The sequence below is a fragment of the Salvelinus fontinalis genome, chromosome 26, assembly GCF_029448725.1.
Source record: "Salvelinus fontinalis isolate EN_2023a chromosome 26, ASM2944872v1, whole genome shotgun sequence".
Lineage (NCBI taxonomy): Eukaryota > Metazoa > Chordata > Actinopteri > Salmoniformes > Salmonidae > Salvelinus > Salvelinus fontinalis.
This window is the reverse complement of record NC_074690.1, coordinates 39,285,578-39,306,671: the sequence shown is the minus strand read 5'-3', so window position 1 is coordinate 39,306,671 and position 21,094 is coordinate 39,285,578. Positions and strand designations below refer to the sequence as shown.

Here is a 21,094-nt window from a genome sequence, read left to right as displayed (position 1 = left end):
TCCTGCAGTCAGCATGCTAATTGCACGCTCCCTCAAAACTTGAGACATCTGTGGCATTGTGTTGTGTGATAAAACTGCACATTTTAGAGTTACCTTTTTATTGTCCCCAGCACAAGGTGTACCTGTGTTATGATCATGCTGTTTAATCTTCTTCTTGATATGCCACACCTGTCAGTGGATGGATTATCTAGGCAAAGGAGAAATGCTCACTAATAGGGATGTAAACCAATTTGTGCACAATATCTGAGAAAAATAAGCGTTTTTGTGCTCATAAAAATGTTTGGAATATTTTATTTCAGCTCATGAAACATGGGACCAACACTTTACATTTTGTGTTTATATTTTTGTTCAGTGTAGATTGCAACATTTCCTTTGCAACTTTGTGTAGAAAACCAATAGTTCCTCACAATTCGAGCCAGTACTCCATTTAAAAAGAAATGTAGTTTGTACTTCTCATAGCAACCGACTGCTTCAACCCAAATCTCCTTGAATAGTCCAAAAGTGTCAGCTCTCTGAGAGGACTGTCCCTATGGTACAATTCTCATATGAAAACGTTTGATGGAGAAATGGGCTAGGGATTCAAATGCGGTGACAACCCTAATAAAAGAATACTATTATAAACCATTGCATGGCAGTCTTGTGTTTTTCAAGAATATTTTTTTTTAAACAGCTATATATATAGTGTGATTAGTGACCCCAACCAACCCAAACTCCATTACAAAATACTATACAGTGTGTGTTTGGGAATTTACTGGCTTTAACTGTCAGGACAACCACTCAATTTATTTTCATCATGTGCAAAAGCTATTGGTTTACTACCCAAAGTTGAAAGGAAATGTTGTGATCTATTTAATAAACAGAAGAAACCAGCAAAATGGATAAAAGACACTCTTGACCCAAACTCCTACAGCCCTATATCTATCCTACCCTGCCTTTCTAAGGTCTTTGAAAGCCAAGTCAACAAACAGATTACCGACCATTTCGAATCCCACCGTACCTTCTCCGCTATGCAATCTGGTTTCAGAGCTGGTCATGGGTGCACCTCAGCCACACTCAAGGTCCTAAACGATATCTTAACCGCCATCGATAAGAAACAATACTGTGCAGCCTTATTCATTGACCTGGCCAAGGCTTTCGACTCTGTCAATCACCACATCCTCATCGGCAGACTCGACAGCCTTGGTTTCTCAAATGATTGCCTTGCCTGGTTCACCAACTACTTCTCTGCTAGAGTTCAGTGTGTCAAATCGGAGGGCATGTTGTCCGGGCCTCTGGCAGTCTCTATGGGGGTGCCACAGGGTTCAATTCTTGGACCGACTCTCTTCTCTGTATACATCAATGATGTCGCTCTTGCTGCTGGTGAGTCTCTGATCCACCTCTACGCAGACGACACCATTCTGTATACTTCTGGCCCTTCTTTGGACACTGTGTTAACAACCCTCCAGGCGAGCTTCAATGCCATACAACTCTCCAACTCTCTCTTCCGTGGCCTCCAATTGCTCTTAAATACAAGTAAAACTAAATGCATGCTCTTCAACCGATCGCTGCCTGCACCTGCCCGCCTGTCCAACATCACTACTCTGGACAGCTCTGACTTAGAATATGTGGACAACACCTAGGTGTCTGGTTAGACTGTAAACTCTCCTTCCAGACTCACATCAAACATCTCCAATCAAAGTTAAATCTAGAATTGGCCTCCCATTCCGCAACAAAGCATCCTTCACTCATGCTGCCAAACATACCCCTGTAAAACTGACCATCCTACCAATCCTTGACTTCGGTGATGTCATTTACAAAATAGCTTCCAATACCCTACTCAATAAATTGGATGCAGTCTATCACAGTGCCATCCGTTTTGTCACCAAAGACCCATATACTACCCACCACTGCAACCTGTACACTCTCGTTGGCTGGCCCTCGCTTCATACTCGTCGCCAAACCCACTGGCTCCAGGTCATCTACAAGACCCTGCTAGGTAAAGTCCCCCCGTATCTCAGCTCGCTGGTCACCATAGCAGCACCCACCTGTAGCACGCGCTCCAGCAGGTATATCTCTCTGGTCACCCCCAAAACCAATTCTTCCTTTGGCCGCCTCTCCTTCCAGTTCTCTGCTGCCAATGTCTGGAACGAACTACAAAAATCTCTGAAACTGGAAACACTTATCTCCCACACTAGCTTTAAGCACCAGCTGTCAGAGCAGCTCATAGATTACTGCACCTGTACATAGCCCATCTATAATTTAGCTCAAACAACTACCTCTTTCCCTACTGTATTTATTTATTTATTTATTTATTTTGCTCCTTTGCACCCCATTATTTCTATCTCTACTTTGCACATTCTTCCACTGCAAATCAACCATTCCAGTGTTTTACTTGCTATATTGTATTTACTTCGCCACCATTGCCTTTTTTTTGCCTTCACCTCCCATCTCACCTCACTTGCTCACATTATATATAGACTTATTTTTCTACTGTATTATTGACTGTATGTTTGTTTTACTCCATGTGTAACTCTGTGTCATTGTATGTGTCAAATTGCTTTGCTTGATCTTGGCCAGGTCGCAATTGTAAATGAGAACGTGTTCTCAACTTGCCTACCTGGTTAAATAAAGGTGAAATAAATAAATAAATTAAAGAATTGATTTCAGAACAATCTAAGATGGCGAGTGTCGAAATCTTCTTTCTTGTGCTCTTTAAGGTGGAACGACCCTGAAAGTCTTTCCAACAATTACATGTTAACACACCAGAAGGTGACTAAGTGAAATATTACACTGGTAGCATAGTCTAGTTGTAGAACCATGAAAACAAATCAAATAGCTTTGTTTTATGATTATAGGTTTATAATATGACACTGTTGTAGTGTATTTTATCGGTGACCGTTTAGATTCACTATCAATCTAAAAGGTGACCATTTCACAGCATATATAGTTATCTTTTATGATTCATATCAATATAATGTAATATATCAATATAATAATATCAGTATATTTATACCAATATCATATATCACAATTAAAAAGCAGCACCTGAAGAACTACACCTGCGCACGTCACGTCACCAGCCTACACTTGCCCCAACACACTGATCTTATGTCAGTTTTGCATTTTCCCCCCATTAGTGAAAAAGTTAGAATTTGGGCTGGATAAACTGATTCCAGATCTGCGGTTAGGGAAAACTCCCATCAGCCTTGTTTCCTGGTGGTCTGCCACGTAACAAGCGCTCAGCTGGCAGAGTGGGCGACGTGTACCGGGTAGCAATTTTACCGAAGCAGGAAAATATATCACAATAAATCCTAAATACGATATATACTAGGGGTGTCATGGGGGGATTGCAGAGTGTCGAGATACCGGGAGGAGGATCCGAAGGCTACCATGTTCTTCGGGTAGCTATGTGTTTGGTTTTATTTTTTATGTCTGCAAAGAATGTTAGCTCGCTAGCAAGAATCCGCAGTAGTGGTCCCTCAGCAGGACCTACTGCAATTGTTGCTTCACGGTCAAATAGAGGCCGGGGATCACATTCTGGCCTACATGTAGCTAATACTAATAAGCAGTGTTAACGCTTTTTCCCCCAGCATTTGCTACAGTGGCATTATGGAATTGTGCAAGTCAAACGTTTGAAAGGTATTTATTTTATTGGTTGCATGTATTGTTTAGCAAACAAGGTTAGCTGTAAAAACAACCAGACCGATACGAATGGGGTTTGAATGAGCTAGCCAGCTCAACGCTAACTAGTTGTCAAAACAATAGCTTTTATAGGGGCAGCCACGTTGCTGACAGAATCCTCAGCATCACAGTATCATGCCTCTTTCTACACATTTGTCTGACCTCCATGTTCAGACCTTCACATGAATATGTTGATGTGACAAGCATCTATTTGATGTTGAGATAGACAACCTTCGGGTATTACAGGCGAAGCTTGTAATACATACCTGTTTAATTCTAAGGCTACTGCTAAATGTTCAAAGGTGATGTGACGCTCCCTAACCTCTGCTAAGAAGACTGGGCCTCATGGCACAGGCAGTAGTGTGACTACCCTGTAATTGCTCCTTGTTCAAGCCTTGCTCCAGCTGCTCCCTTTCAATCTCAAAATGCAGTTGTTACAAGTCATGATGTCTCTGTCTTCTCCCAAGGTTCAGGAGAACTCTCCAGGACACCGGGCAGGACTGGAGCCTTTCTTTGACTTCATCGTCTCCATCAACAACGAAAGACTGGTATGCGTAGACATGCTGTCGGATAAGCATGTTCAACACACTAACTGTATTCACATACACAAACCCCCCACTGACGGTGAGGATGCTGGTGTATAATACATAGCTCAAATGCAGGGATGGGGAAACTTTGGTTGGGGTGGGGGCCACAAAAAAAACAGAACTCATCATGAGGTGGCTCCATACCCCCCCCCCCACCCCCCTTATGAGCAAAACATTGTAGCGGCCCCCCTGCAATTCTACACATTTTGCCATAGGGTGGAATATGATAACGGATGATCAGTTGGCCCCACCCCAGTTGGCAATTAGGTCATGCTTACTACAAGTTTAGATAGCTGACCGCTAGACTAATTTACCAATGTGCTGATGCACAACCACATTTCTAAATTGCACCTTCTGAATTGTATTATTCTAACTCTCAACAGTAAGTTTTAATTGGTCCGCGGGCCTACAAAAGGAGGGGGCCGCCAATTGCCCATCCCGGCTCTAATGGATGTCCGTTCTACTCATTCTAATTCTATAATTTATCCTGTCTCTGTTTCAGAACAAGGACAATGACACCCTGAAGGACCTATTGAAGGCCAGTGTGGAGAAGCCGGTCAGGATGTTGGTCTACTCCTCGAAGACCCTGGAGCTCAGGGAGTCCACCGTCATCCCTAGCAACCTCTGGGGTGGCCAGGGCCTGCTGGGAGTCTCCATACGCTTCTGCAGCTTCGAGGGAGCCAATGAGAACATCTGGCACGTGCTTGTGAGTAGCCAGTGCCGAAAGGTGTGCCCAATTTAGGTCATACCAGGCAGGTGTAATTCTTGGTATCTTTCTCTTTCTCAGGAGGTGGAGCCTAACTCTCCAGCAGCCCTGGCTGGCTTGCGGCCCCACACTGATTACATCATAGGAGCCGACACCGTTATGAACGAGGTGCGTATAGTGACAAAACTACACCATGCATTCTACTCTAGGAGTAAAGACTGCGAGCTTCACAAACTAGTCAATAAGCATTTTGATATGTCATTGAAGTTTCTCCCTCCTTTCCACCTCTCTCCCTCAGTCAGAGGACCTGTTTTCTCTGATAGAGACCCATGAAGGGAAGGGGCTGAAGCTGTATGTCTATAACACAGACACAGACAACTGCAGAGAGGTGGTCATCACCCCGAACAGCGCCTGGGGAGGGGAGGGCAGGTAACAAACATACAGTGCACACACACACACACACACACACACACCTCAGTCTGACGAGTGACATCATCTACTGTTCTCTTGGTCCAGTCTGGGATGTGGGATAGGATACGGATACCTGCACAGAATTCCCACCCGACCATTTGAAGAGGGGAAGAAGATCAGTTTTCCAGGTCCTCTTCCCAGTGGTGAGCCCATCAGCCCACTCAAGGATGGATTCACTCAGGTTACTATCAACCCAGAACTTGACCCAAGAATCAGAACAACTAGAACTGCCTGGACAGTCAGTAGACAATCAGTCACTTTATGCTTTTTTTTTTAATCATCCTTTTTGCAATAACATATTTTGGAACTAGAGGGCTGAAATGACCAGACCAAGTCTACAGTACCCATACTGTAGCTTTAGTCTCAGCCTCATAATAGTATGCCATCGATTTGAAGTGTCTACTTATCTGCACCCCCCCCCCCCCCCCCCTTATTTGATTCCCCTCCACCCCCTCATCAGGGAAGGCTATGAGAGGCTCATTATGTCAAAATGTCACTCCCAATGCAGACAGGCACGTCAGAGAGGAAAGATATTCATTCAAATGAATAATTACTCGTTTAAATGCACTTGACCTTACCTGTTCATCAACCGCCCCTCTCTCATATTCCTCCCTCCCTCTCATCTCTTTTTTTTTTCTTCCCTGTCTTATTTCTCTCCCCCGCTCAGGTTCAGCTGTCAGCTGTAACCCCTCTGCCTGCCATGCCTTCTGTCCCCACGGGGCTTGAGGATTCGCTGTCCGGCCTGTCAATCAGCTCAGCCCCGCCCACTATCCCAAGCGAGTTTCAGACAGGTACCTCATCTCTCTTACTCTTTCGCAACATAATATGGTTATGGAATGTGACACCAGGGTTAAACTTATACTTTTTGACTCTGCTCCAGATGGCCTCCCTGCTCCTATCAAACTCCCATTGGAAATGAATGATCTAAGTCAATGCTATGGATGGTCAAAAAAGATCCTCTCTCTCCAATGCATTTTTGTTCTGATCACTAGGGTTGAGGTCAATTCCATTTCAATTCAGAAAGTAAACCCAATTCTACTTTCCTAATTGAAAGCATTGAAGAGAATTGGAGTTTCAGTGTTTGGAATACACTGGAATTGACCCCAACCCTGCTGACGGCTCATCTTTCTCTCCCAGGTCTCCCCACTGTTCCCCGGCTGCCCACCTCTATCAGCCCCTCCCTGAGCCCCCTAAATCCTGCCGCCACGACCTTCAACCCCGCCACCACGCTACCAGGTCAGCACACGTTTCTCCTCAGAATGTAGTTTTATGATCAAATTGAAACGATCAAATCATACACTTTTCTACACTGACTAAATATATATGTTTATTCGTGTGCTATTGTAGGTCTGATGCCTCTCCCGGGCAGCTTCCCCCTACTTCCAAACCTCACCAACCTCAACCTCGGCGCACTACCAGACCTCAGCGCTGTGTCGTTAGCAGGTATTAATGGGCTACCGCCACCTGGAACAGCGGGTTTATACTACCAGCAGCTAATGTTAGCAGCTATTGTTAACCCCTGGGGGCAGTAACTCAATGTTAACATTATGTATTAGTGTACATGTTCTAGTGTTCACTTACAGATCTCTCTCTTCTCCACGCTCCATTGCAGGTTTCCCTCCACTCGCCCCCTTCCCTCCTCTGAACCTGCCCGGTGTCGCCCCCCTCCCTGCCATGCTGTCCCAGCTACCACTCCTGCCCCCAGGGGTAACATCTTTTCCCCCGGTCGACCTCTCTTCCTTCACCCTTCCAACAGTCGCCCCAGAGAAGCAGACCCTCCCTGATGCCACAGTTTCCTCTACTGCCACAGAATCAGCTGTCGCCTCGGAAACCGCCCCCACGGAATCACAGGCTTCCACGGAGACAACGTCGTCGTAACACAGGACGAGTCTCAGACCCAGAACCAAACCTACCAGTTTCTCTGTCTCCTTCTCTCTCTCTTTCGCCCTCTATTTATTTAGCCAGGAGGGAGAGAAGCATATTTCCAGCAGTGAGGCTGGCGCACTCAGAAGGCAGTCAGTTGGAAACGTGGAGCAGAGGAATGAATGATGGACAGATGGGATGAAGGAGTGGCAGTGGCTAGAAGCAGAGTAGCCCTACCAGCCTGCCTGTCCCACCCGGCCTCAGATTCATACCAAATACATCAGCTTTTTTTATAACCTCCCAACCCTTTAGTAAACCCAGAAATCTCTTAGTTAGATATATATTCATTTTTGTTAAATTGCTTAGATTGTTTCTGTTAAAGGGGCAATCTGCAGTTGTTACATACATTTTTTGACTTATAAATTAATTATATGTACCCAATAATTCTTGAGCTCCATTCTACCCCAAAATATAAGCTTGTTTTACACCAATGTTGGTAAACAAAGTAGATGTAATCAAACAGAAAACATGCCTAAAACTAACTTTAATTTTGATATCATGAATGTTCATTCCTTGCATTTCCCCATCCCTAAGCTTTTTACCGAAACCGAGGCAGGGAGTACGGTTTGTTTCAACTGCTGATTGCTGCTTTAAAGAATGAAATCTGCATTATTTTATGCCACATTTGTCTGTTGAAATCATTAGACATGCATGCTTGTACCTATGGAATACGTTTCTATGCACCGTTCGTTTAAACAAAACTCTGAACCCTTGTGAGGGTGCTAATCACTAGATGTCTATACCAGACGTGACCGAAATTGAGATCTCGTCAGAACTATGAACATGAACCATTTGTGGCTGGGGTAGGGTATCTGGTTAAAATCATATCTGTTACGCGCTGTAGTACTATCGCAGATAGAACAATGAGACAGATGTCTCACGGTATGTATAAATCTGAAGCATCTAGTTGGCATTTCCTCTCGCCTCCAAATATGGTGTTGAGAGGAAGCCCAGTGTCCAGCAGTGGGAGAAGATGGCCCGAGATGGATTTTGCCTGACATTATGCACATTTTCTCAGCGATTTTTAAACACTTGATCTCAATACATTTCTGTTCCCAAAACTCATATGTTACAAACAGAGGGGACTAACTACCCTTTGCAAAAGTTTTTAAAAATAGGAGTTGTTTAGAAGTGCAAGGACGAATTGAGTTATTGCACACACGCACTTCAGAGTAGACGTTCCTTTTAATGGTAATATGCAAAAACATGCTAGAACACGCCAATAGGATCTTGCTAGCTCTTGCTTGGCTCTGCCCACCTCCTTTATTGTTCTTCCCACTGTAATTAATTTGCTCCCATTGGAAATGACAGGCTGTGGTCTATCTTGGGTTAGTTATTTAAGCAATAAAGCATGAGGGAGTGTGGTATATTTTGACAATATACCACGGCTAAGGGCTGTTCTTAAGCGCGATGCAACGCAGAGTGCCTGGATACAGCCCTTACCCGTGGTATATTGGCCATATACCACAAACCTCCAAGTTGCCTTATTGCTATTATGAACTGATTACAAACATGTTTTGTCATACCCATGGTATATGGTCTGATATACCACGGCTTTCAGTCAATCAGCATTCAGAGCTCGAACCACCCAGTTTATAAAGTATTTGGTACCGTCCTCTGGAATGGCCAGATGGTTGGAAATGGAAGGCGCAGTGGGTCTGTTTAACCAAATGAGGGCACTGTGTACCAACTTTATGTTAACATCCTGTGCATACATACTCAAGCAATAAAGCCAATGGAATTTTACACTACATTTTATTTGTGCGTTTTTTATATTGTTTTTAAAAAAGATGCACTTTTGTTGACTTAAAAAATGTTTAACATTTTATAGAATAGCCTGCTTGTTAAGTTTGTGCCTTGCATGTTCCATTGTCTGCTTAAAATGTACCCTGAAGAAAAATATGAACGCAACATGTAAAGTGTTGGTTGCATGTTTCATGAGCTGAAATAAAATAACCCAGTAATGTTCCATACACCAAAAAAGCTTTTTTCTCAAATGATTTATAGCCCTGTTTGTGAGCATTTCGTCTTTGCCAAGATAATCAATCCACCTGACAGGTGTGGCATATCAAGATGCGCAATAAAAAGCAGGACCATTACACAGGTGCACCTTGTGCTGGGGGCAAAAAAGCTACTAAAATGTGCAGTTTTGTCACAACACAATGCCATAGATGTCTTAAATTTTGTGGGAGAGTGCAATTGGCATGCAGACTGAAGGAAAGTCCACCAGAGCTGTTGCCCGAGAATTTAATGTTCTCTACCATAAGCTGCTTCCAATGTCGTTTTAGAGATTTTGGCAGTACGTTCAACCGGCCTCACAACCGCAGACCACTTTGAAACCACACCAGGCCAGGACCTCCACAACCATCTTTTTCTCCTGCGGGATCGTCTGAGACCAGCCAGTCGGACAGCTGATGAAACTGGGTTTGCACAACTGAAGAATTTCTGCACAAACTGTCAGAAACCATCTCAGGGATGCTCATCCAAGGTCTTGACCTGACTGCAGTTAGGCGTCATAACGGACTTCAGTGGGCAAATGCTCCCTTTTGATGGCCACTGGCACTCTGGAGAAGTGTGCTCTACATTGATGAATCCTGTTTTCAACTGTACCAGACAGTTTGCAGACAGCTTGTTTGGCGTCATGTGTGCGAGCAGTTTGCTGTTCTCAACGTTATGAAACACAGTGCCCCATGGTGGAGGTGGGATTATGGTATGGGCAAGCATAAGCTATGGACAACAAACAAAATATTTGTTTATCAATGGCAATTTATATGCACAGATTTACCGTGACGAGATCCTGAGGCTCATTGTCGTGCCATTCATCCACCGCCATCACTTCATGTTTCAGCATGATAATGCACAGCCCCATGTCGCAAAGATCTGTACACAATTCCTGGAATCTGAAAATGTCCCAGTTCTTCCATGGCCTGCATACTCACCAGGCATGTAACCCGTTGAGCATGTTTGGGATGCTCCGGATTGGCGTGTACGACAGTGTGTTCCAGTTCCCATCAATATCCAGCAACTTCGCACAGCCATTGAAGAGGAGCTGGACAACATTCCACAATCAACAGCCTGATCAACACTATGTGAAGGAGATGTTGCGCTGCATGAGGCAAATGGTGGTCACACCAGATACTGACTGGTTTTCTGATCCATGCACGTCCCTACCTTTTTTTTCAAGGTATCTGTGACCAACAGATGCATATCTGTATTCTCAGTCATGTGAAATTCATAGATGAATGAATTTATTTCAATTGACTGATTTCTTTATATGAACTGTAACTCAGTAAAATCTTTAAAATTGTTGCATGTTGCATTTATATTTTTGTTCAGTGTTGCTACACAAGAACAACTAGAAAAGAGCCATTGTATTTGAATAAGTATAGCCTAAAAACTCATGAAGAAACCACAACTTTATCTGTATTATTGCAAGATATTGACGGCTGAGCCGAGTGTACTCCCCTGTCTGCGTTCCATTGGATGTTATGCACGGCAAGTGGATTTAGGTCAGTTTATCCTGAAAAACAGGAAAAAAACGCAAGACAACATGGCTTACCGTAGAGTAGTAAAATAACAAATCAATAGACACCTGTTGTTGGGAGAGAAGTGGGAGATAAGTGGTCGCCAGCGCAGAAACTGAGCCAGGGCCGGTTTCCCAAAGGCATCGTAAGGTTAAGTTAATTTCTAGAAATTAGAACCTTAAACTTAGCCTTAAGATGCTTTTGTGAAACCGGGCCCAAGTCCTTGGATTCGAACCTTGACTCGCATGCGTCCCAGACAGGTATGAAAACACTGACTTGGAACTCACTCAGCTGTGATGGTATACCTCATTGGATGGGTGTGGGACTCACACCCAGGGGCCGATTCAATCAGATACGCTTTAGCCGACATCCGCATTGCAGATGTTTTGATTGTGCCGGAGGTGGAACTCCATTAGCTGTCAAATCCACAAGCAGGTCCCGGCATTATTGCCTAAAGCGAACATTTCCATTGGATGCACGGAGTTGCATGAAGAGAAATCCAATGCAGCCTTCACCCGGATCTGGCTGATAGAAATCCTCATTATTTTGTTTAATCATTTTCAATTTGAGCAGAACAGATTTTAACATGTGAATCTTGGTGGGGCAAACTTTCTTTTTTTTTGGGGGGGGGGGTGCATGCCAGCAAAGCCACTACACAACACAACACTAAACAATACATTCATTGAACTATAACGGTGACAAACGGTGCCCACAAACTGTCATGGCCTACATACATGTCAGCACCATGTAGTGAATCCTTACTACTGCTACACCTGGCTATCAGCGGAGCCTTGTTTGGCAGCGAAACAGTTCTTTCACCCTCATTTCCTTCCTTTTTTAAAAACATAGCTGATATGGCTGACTTGCTTAAACAAATGTGGTTCCTACTGACAATTGAGATGTCGTTCCCTTATGCCATAGTTTGTACGAGCGGATAAGAGGCAATCAGTAATTTCGATTAAGACAACGAGCGAACTAGGACGGACCTAGTCAATATAACTATTTGTTCAGCACTTTTGAAATGTACAGCGACAGAATTCAGAACATGAGCCATTCTCACAGTGTTCTCCGTGTACACCAATAAATAAAGGGGGCATAAAAGCCGACAATGAAAGCTCTTACAATATTTGATGATTATTAAGTTATGAGGGGGGAAAGGGACCAAATGATTTGGGTGTGGCACATGGGCTACTAACAGCTTACTACACAACATACCCTTAGTATTACTTTCTTGGCTACAGTATACATATCTCCCTTGCATATTACATCATTTATGCAGCACCATACAATACATTTTTGGACTCACCTTGTTGTACTCTGCTCACTTGAACAGGAAGGTGACGTGGCGGTCCTTCTTGTAGGCTTTAGAAAGAGGCCCGAGTTCCCGATTTGGAATTCTGAGTTGGATGACCGTTCAAAATTATTTTCCCAGTCTGAACTAGTTTTGTTTCAGAGTTACCATTTGTCTTGAACTCACTGATGTCTGAGATTTCCTAGTTCAGAGTTCCCAGTTGTTTTGAATGCAGCAGAAGTCATGCTGGATTGAATGCATTTTACCAATTGGATATTACGATATTCGGGAGAAAGGGGGTAAAAAAAAACAGGATAAACATTCACGTGACGCCATGGGCCAGAATTTACGATCTTGTCTCATCGCTGCAACTCCCCTATGGACTCGGAAAAGGTTGAGAACCAAGCCGCACTGCTTTTTGACACACTGCTTGCTTAACCCGGAAACCGGCCACACCAATGTATCAGAGGAAACAGTCTAACTGATGACTGAAGTCAGCTTACAGGCACCTGGCCCACCACAAGGAGTCACTAGAGCACAATAAAACAAGGAAATCCCTCCCCTAACCCGGACGACGCTGGGCCAATTGTGCGCTGACTGTCACGACTTCTGCTGAAGTCGATGCCTCTCCTTGTTCGGGCGGTGCTCGCCTGTCGACGTCACCGGTCTTCTAGCCATCATTGATCCATTTTTCATTGGTTTTGTCTTGTCTTCCTACACACCTGGTTCCAATCCCATTCATTACCTGTTGTGTATTTAACCCTCTGTTTCCCCTCATGTCTTTGTCAGAGATTGTTTGCTGTTCATTTATCGTGTTGTTTGTATTGGTGCGCGACGGGTTCTCGTACCCACTTTGTTTTGATTATTGTCATGGTTTTGGAGCTATGTTTTTAAGTTATTAAACTACTCCATTTTACCAAGTTCGATTCTCCTGCGCCTGACTTCCCTGCCACCTATACACACGTCTATGACACTGACCCATGGGTCTCCCGGTCACGGCCGGCTGTGACACAGCCTGGGATTGAACCCGGGGCTGCTGTCGCACCCCAGCACTCATTGTTGAATTTGAGATTTCCAACTTGTGTAATGTTTATGTCCAATGGCCGATGAGCACTGATACATTTTATCTATAATTTCTCTTCATATGACAAGGATTGAAAAGGATTTACCAATAGATTGATGATTTGATTCACGATGATGAGTGCTTGTCTAGCTTGCTAGCTAAGATTTTGAAAGTATGATGTGGACATGATCAGTCCAATCAAAGCTACGGTAGATATAATGTGATCTGATGTCATTTTATCTGTGGCCAATGACCTTGAGCCTTCTTGAACGGGCAAGTCTATGGCAGCACCCAAGGGGCTTGAATTGTCGAGCTTTAACCGTAGATTTTGCAGTGATGGAGTGTCCCCATGAGTGACAGAACATTGAGCCAATCACGGTGCAACTAGAGAACATTACCAACCCCTACGCTCCGTATTTTCAGCTGGCTGCCCCAACACCACAGAAAGCACTAAGCTAGGCGGAAACACCTGCATTTTGGAGCTGCCTCACTCAAGAAAGCAAAAAATAGACTACATTTGTATGCAGCTTTTTTTGTATGCAGCTTTATAATTCTATATTTTTTTTTTACATTGTTTGCAAACTGATATGTCACTAATGCCAAAATAACATGCTAAACAGGTGGGGCTCAAAATATATTATTTCGCCATAGGGAGAGCTCTGATCTCTGAACCTCTTCTAAACAAATATACTGTCGCCAGTGAACTGTATTCTGATTATGTGATATGTTGATACCCAGTAACTTCAGAAAAAAAGCTCATTGTATTGACTTTAGTCACACTTTTTTTTGTTTCGGTTCGCTAGCAACACGCATCATACGCGGAAGCACATGCCTCCCAGGCGGTAGTTCGGTTAGACCCTCTTCAGTGATTGAGATTCCACATAACCATGACTGCATTTGAATGTCGTGAAATAGGGCAGAAATGCAGTCTTGCAGCAAAGAAACATCTAAGCACTTTATAAAGGCACAGATCTGATGAAAATCATATTATGTTTAATAGTCGTGGTTGGATTTTTATAATGATTAGAACCTATTGTCAAATATGCTCATGTATAATATTTAAATGGTTATGACTTTAATTTAAAAGATAATTCAAACAGATTGCCAATGCAAGTAATTACTGGGTTAGTTTCATCGCATATTCCATAATATATATCCCATATTGGAGACTCAATGAAAGTTTAACATGCTGTTTCAAATATGTAGCCTACCATTTTGAAAATACACATACATCACACATGTAATAATGACATAGAGGGTGGCCAGTCCTCTTCTGACTACGCCAGGTGGAGATTACAACAGTACATGGCCATTGAGGGCAGATCGTTCGTCAACATGTTCAAACCAGCAGTGTCAAATAATAATAGCAGTGGTTATAGAAGGTGCAACAGGTCAGCTTCTCAGGAGTACAGTGCATTCGTAAAGTATTCAGACCCCTTGACTTTTTTGTTACGTTACAGCCTTATACTAAAATTGATTAAATTAGACCCTTTGCTATGAGGCTCGAAAATGAGCTCAGGTGCATCCTGTTTCCATTGATCATCTTTGAGATGTTTCTACAACTTGATTGGAGTTCACCTGTGGTAAATTCAATTGATTGGAAATGATTTGGATAGGCACACCTGTCAGTGCATGCCAGAGCAAAAAGCAAGCCATGAGTTTGAAGGAATTGTCCGTAGAGCTCCGAGACAGAATTGATTTGAGTCACAGATCTGGGGAAGGGTACCAAAAAATGTCTGCAGCATTGAAAGTCCCCAAGAACACAGTGGCCTCCATCATTCTTAAATGGGAGAAGTATGGAACCAACAAGACTCTTCCTAGAGCAGGCCGCCCAGCCAAACCGAGCAATTGGGGGAGATGGGCCTTGGTCAGGGAGGTGACCAAGAACCCGATGGTCACTCTCATAGAGCTCTAGAGATCCTCTGTGGAGATGGGAGAACCATCCAGAAGGACAACCATCTCTGCAGCACTCACCAATTAGGCCTTTATTGTAGAGTGGCCAAGCGGAAGCCACTCCTCAGTAAAAGGCACATGACACATCACCCTTCCTTCCCCTGCCCCCCCTCAATTTCTCTCTCCCCTCCCCCCACATCCCCAGCCAGTGTCTCTCCCAGTGTATCCTACTCCTACAGCTCTGTCCTGTAGAGCTACACCCTCACCCCTCAGAGGTGGCAGGTAGGTATGACACACACACATACACATCAACAAACACACCAAATATTATACACACAAACAACGTCTCTCTCTCTCTCTCTGTGTGTCAGACACCAGCTCTGCACCATGTGGAAGAGTACAGCAGGGAGGATCCAGGGAAAGAGGAGAAGAAAGCGGGAGAGTAGATGATAGGGGGAAGAAGAGAGGAGGTGAAGAGAACAGTGACAGTCTTATTCTGCCCTGTGTAGAAGAGACTCCGGGGTCACAACCCCTACCCACCAAGCCTCATTCTCCTCAGCATGACAGTACAGCCATAGAAAGAGGTGGGTGCAGCATTTGACACATGATAAAGCAGTGCCTTGAATTGGAATATCTTTTCTACGATGGAAATTACGACCAAGGAAAAATGTGAAGCTTTAGGCTGTCTTTGCTGTGTGCTCCCCATGTCAGGATGTTTGTGTGTGTGTGTGTGTGTGTGTGTGTGTGTGTGTGTGTGTGTGTGTGTGTGTGTGTGTGTGTGTGTGTGTGTGTGTGTGTGTGTGTGTGTGTGTGTGTGTGTGTGTGTGTGTGTGTGTGTGTGTGTTAGGAGGAGCGAGAAGGGCAAACTGTTGTCTGAGCAGGGTGTACAGACATCGGGCCAAAGAAGTCACAGCCTTCTTGATGAGCGGTTGTTGTTGTTCTTGTGTGTTTTTGGTCATTGATGCTGTTGTTTGTGAGCAGAAAAGAGAGAAAGTCTTTAGGAGAAGTGCCTCGTGGTCCTCTGAGGAGAGACAGGTAGGAGAGGGAAAAAAGGAGGAGAGGGAAGTGAAGGGGAAGAGCGGAGTTGTCTAGCCCCAGACTGTCCTGACTCCTCATCTACATTCCCAGCACTAGCAGCACTATGAACAGGAGGGCTGGACGCCAGGATATCAACTACCAGGTACACTTCTATTCTGGCTTTAGTTTCACTTCTGTTAATCCCTCAGGCGGTGTCACACGAAGGCCCGAAAAATTGCCAAAGACTTCAGCCACTCAAGCCATAAACTTTTCACTCTGCTACTGTCCGACAAACGATACCGGAGCATTGGCATTCAGACCAACAGGCTCCGAAACAGCTTCTACCGCCAAGCCATAAGGCTGCTAAATTGTTTATCAAATGGTTACCCAGTCTATCTGCGTTGACCCTATCGTGCAGTGACTTTCTGTACACTCACAATACTATAAATACACTCACACACAAAAAAACTAAGTCTCACTCCCACCCACACACACACTACATATGCATACACACACACACATACTGACACCAAAAACACACACATTATATACACACACTTTCACACATCATATGCTGCTTCTACTCTGTTCTTTATTTTACTCGTATTATTATCTACCTGGATGTCTAGTCACTTTACCCTGCCTTTATGTGCAGTGCCTTCAGAAAGTACTCACACCCCTTGACCTTTTCCATATTTTGTTGTTACAGCTGGAAATCGATTAAATTGAGATTTTGTGTCACAATACCCCATAATGTCAAAGTGGAATTATGTTTTTAGAAATGTTGACAGATTAATTCAAAGCTAAAATATCTTGAGTTAATAAGTATTCAACCATTATGTTATCGCAAGTCCTTATGGCTTGTAAGTTCAGGAGTAAAAATGTGCTTAAGTCACATAATAAGTTGCATGGACTCACTCTGTGGGCAATAATAGTGTTTAACATGATTTGTATATGAGTACCCCACCTCTGTACCCCACACATACAGTACAATGATCTGTAAGGTCCCTCACTCAAGTAGTGAATTCCAAGCACCGATTAAAGCATAAAGACCAGGGAAGATTCCCAGTGGTTCGCAAAGGGCACCTATTGGTAGATAGGTAAAAAAAGCAGACATTGAATATCCCTTTGAGCATGGTGCAGTTAATAATTACACTTTGGATGGTGTATCAATACCCCCAGTCACTACAGAGATACAGGCGCCCTTCCTAATTCAGTCGCCGGAGAGGAAGATAACCACTCAGGGAGTGGTTATTTTAAAACAGTTACAGAGTTTAGTGGCTGTGATAGGAGATAACCGGGGATAGATCAGCAACATTGGAGTTACTCCACAATACTTACCTAAACGACAGAGTGAAAAGAAGGAAACCTGTACAGAATAAAAATATTCCAAAACATGCATCCTGTTTGCAATAATGCACTAAAGTAATATGGGGCAAACTTTTAGTCCTGAATACAAAGCGTTATGTTTGGGCCAAATTCAACACAACATATCACGGAGTACCACTCTTCATATTTTCAAGCATGGTGGTGGCTGCATCATGGTGTGGGTATGCTTGTCATCGGCAAGGACTAGCGATGTTGGGGGAGGGGATAAAAATAAACGGAATAGAGCTAAGCAGAGGCAAAATCCTAGAGGAAAACTTGGTTCGGTCTGCTTTCCAACAGTCAGCAGGAGACAAATTCACCTTTCAGCAGGACAATAACCTAAAACAAAAGGCCAAATATACACTAGAGTTGCTTACCAAGATGACATTGAATGTTTCTGAGTGGCCTAGTTACAGTTTTGACTTGAAAATCGATGGCAAGACTTTAAAATGGCTGTCGAGCAATGATCAACAACGCTGCATGACCAAAAGTATGTGGGCACCTGCTCGTCGAACATCTCATTCCAAAATCAGGGGCATTAATATGGAGTTGGCCCTCTTTGGCTGCCACAACAGCCTCCACTCTTCTGGGAAGGCTTTCCACTAGATGTTGGAACATTGCTACGGGGACTTGCTTCCATTCAGCCGCAAGAGCATTGTGTCCCACCACCCGCCAACCCCTCTTTTTACGCTACTGCTACTCTCTGTTCATCATATGTGCATTGTCACTTTAACCACACCTACATGTACATACTACCTCAATAAGCCTGACTAACTGGTGTCTGTATATAGCCTTGCTACTGTTATTTTCAAATGTCTTTTTACTGTTGTTTTATTTCTTTACTTACCTACACACACACACACACACATACCTTTTTTTGGCACTATTGGTTAGAGCCTGTAAGTAAGCATTTCACTGTAAGGTCTACACCTGTTGTATTCGGCGCACATAACAAATAAACTTTGATTTGATTTGACTCTGACGTTTGACATTGCGCATGGTGATCTTAGGCTTGTGTGTGGCTGCTCTGCCATGGAAACCCAATTCATATAGCTCCCAACAAACAGTTATTGTGCTGAAGTTGTTACCGGAGGCAATTTGGAACTCGGTAGTGAGTGTTGCAACCGAGGACAGACAATTTTTACGTCCTACAAGCTTCAGCACTCTGCAGTTCTATTCTGTGAGCTTGTGTGGCCTACCACCTGCCACTGAGCCATTGTTGCTCTTCTACGTTTACAATTCACAAAAACAGCACTTACAGTTGACCGGGGCAGCTCTAGCAGGGCAGAGATTTGACGAACTGACTTGTTGGAAAGGTGGCATCCTATGATGGTGCCACATTGAAAGTCACTGAGCTCTTCATTAAGGCCATTCTACTGCCAATGTTTGTCTTTGGAGATTGCATGGCTGTGTGCTGTTTTATACACCCGTCAGCAACGGGTGTGGCTAAAACTGCCAAATCCACTAATTTGAAAGGGTGTCCCAATACTTTTGTATATATAGTGCATTAGTTTTTTTTTCCATTAAATAAATAAACATTTACATTACAGTGTATTTTGTGTAGATCATTGACAACAAAAAAATGAATCCCACTTTGTATCACAACGAAATGTGGAAAAAGTCAAGGGGTATGAAAACTGTACCTTCTGAAGGCACTGTTCAGATATACCTTAAATACCTTTTACCCCTGCAGTGATTTGGTACTGGTACTACCTGTATATAGCTTCATTCTTGTGTATTTTATTCCTCATGTTTCTATTACGTTTGTCTTATTCTTAAGGGGATAGTTCACCCAAATTACAAAATTACATATTGGTTTCCTTACCCTATAAGCCACGTCAAACTCATTCCACGGAGGGCCAAGTTTTTGCAGGTTTTCGCTCCTCCCTTGTAGTTGATTGATGAATTAAGGTCACTGATTAGTAAGGAAGTCTCCTCACCTGGTTGTCTTAATTGAAAGGGAAAACAAAAAACCCACAGACACTCGGCCCTCCTTGGAATGAGTTTGACACCCCTGCTGAAGAAGTCTATGGACACGGTATGACAGCAATCCATGCTTTGGTTTAGTTTCCCTGGCATTATTTCCAAATGCTAATGTTTTAGACTAAAGCATGGATTGCTGTCATATGTTGGACACTGATTTCCTTTCCCTGTAAGCAGTCTGTGTCATTTTGTAATTTGGGTGAACAATCCTTTTAACTCTGCATCATTGGGCAGGGTTCTTAAGCAAGCAATTCATGGTCAAGTATTGATTGGGAACTTGTTTATGGAGGAATGTAACTGTTTTTTTTGGGGGGTGATTTGTGATGCTTTACTTGTGCTTCCCATGACTGTGTTTTTGTATTTTAATGTGTATACATACATACATACATACATACAGTGTGTTCAAAAGTATACAGACCCATTGACTTTTCCCACATTTTGTTACATTACAGCCTAATTCTAAAATGGCTAATTAAATACAAATCCTCAGAAATCTACACACAATATCCCATAATGACGAAGCAAAAACCGCAAAAAAAATAATATATATAAATATTTATAAATAATATTTCATATTTATTTATACTTATTTACATAAGTATTCAGACCCTTTGCTATGAGACGTGAAATTGAGCTTAGGTGCATCTTGTTTCCATTGATCATTCTTGAGATGTTTCTACAACTTTATTTCAGTCCACATGTGGTAAATTCAATTGACTGGACATGATTTGGAAAGGCACACACCTGTCTATACAAGGTCCCACAGTTGACAGTGCGTGTCAGAGCAAAAACCAAGCCATGAGGTCGAACGAATTGTCCGTAGAGCGCCGAGACAGGATTGTGTCGAGGTACAGATCTGGGGAAGGATACCAAAAAATTTCCTCTAGCATTGAAGGTCCCCAAGAACACAGTGGCCTCCATCATTCTTAAATGGAAGAAGTTTGGAACCCCCAAGACTTCCTAGAGCTGGCCACCCGGCCAAACTGAGCAATCGGGATGGTCACTCTGACAGAGCTCTAGAGTTCCTCTGTGGAGATGGGAGAACCTTCCAGAAGGACAACCATCTCTGCAGCTCTACATCAATAAGGCCTTTATGGTAGAATGGCCAGACGGAAGCCACTACTCAGTAAAAGTCACATGACAGCCCGCTTGGAGTTTACCAAAAGGTACCATGAGAAACACGATTCTCTGGTCTGATGGAACCAAGATTGAACTCTTTGGCCTGAATGTCAAGCATCACGTCTGGAGGAAACCTAGCACCATCCCTACGGTGAAGCATGGTGGTGGCAGCATCATGCTGTGGGGATGTTTTTCAGGGGCAGGTACTGGGAGACTAGTCAGGATTGAGGGAAAGATGAACAGAACAAAGTAGAGAGATCCTTGATGAAAACCTGCTTCAGAGTGCTCAACACCTCAGACTGGGGAAAAGGTTCACCTTCCAATAGGACAACAACCCTAGACAGCACAGACGTGGCTTTGGGACAAGTCTCGGAATGTCCTTGAGTGTCGCAGCCAGAGCCCGGACTTGAACCCAATCGAACATCTTTGGAGGAACCTGAAAATAGCTGTTCAGTGTTGTTCCCCCATCCAACTTGACAGAGCTTGAGA

General features: G+C 43.5%; 1 protein-coding gene across 1 annotated transcript; it reads left to right on the top strand.

The window, feature by feature from the left end:
- Positions 1-3,188: 3,188 nt before the first annotated feature.
- LOC129824316 (Golgi reassembly-stacking protein 2-like) lies at positions 3,189-9,093 on the top strand. The gene is made up of 10 exons (XM_055883871.1): positions 3,189-3,380; positions 4,128-4,208; positions 4,750-4,953; positions 5,035-5,121; positions 5,252-5,382; positions 5,470-5,605; positions 6,092-6,215; positions 6,562-6,660; positions 6,772-6,867; positions 7,037-9,093. The coding sequence occupies exons 1-10, from the start codon at positions 3,318-3,320 to the stop codon at positions 7,300-7,302; spliced, it is 1,287 nt and encodes a 428-aa protein (XP_055739846.1). The 5' UTR covers positions 3,189-3,317; the 3' UTR covers positions 7,303-9,093.
- The last annotated feature ends 12,001 nt before the right edge of the window (positions 9,094-21,094 follow it).

Bases quoted from the DNA above. Each gene is read 5' to 3' on its own strand.
- LOC129824316 (XM_055883871.1), top strand. From the start codon at position 3,318: ATGGGGGGATTGCAGAGTGTCGAGATACCGGGAGGAGGATCCGAAGGC. The intron at 5,383-5,469 runs GTAACAAACATA...CTCTTGGTCCAG, and splicing joins GCCTGGGGAGGGGAGGGCAG to TCTGGGATGTGGGATAGGAT. The intron at 6,868-7,036 runs GTATTAATGGGC...GCTCCATTGCAG, and splicing joins CAGCGCTGTGTCGTTAGCAG to GTTTCCCTCCACTCGCCCCC.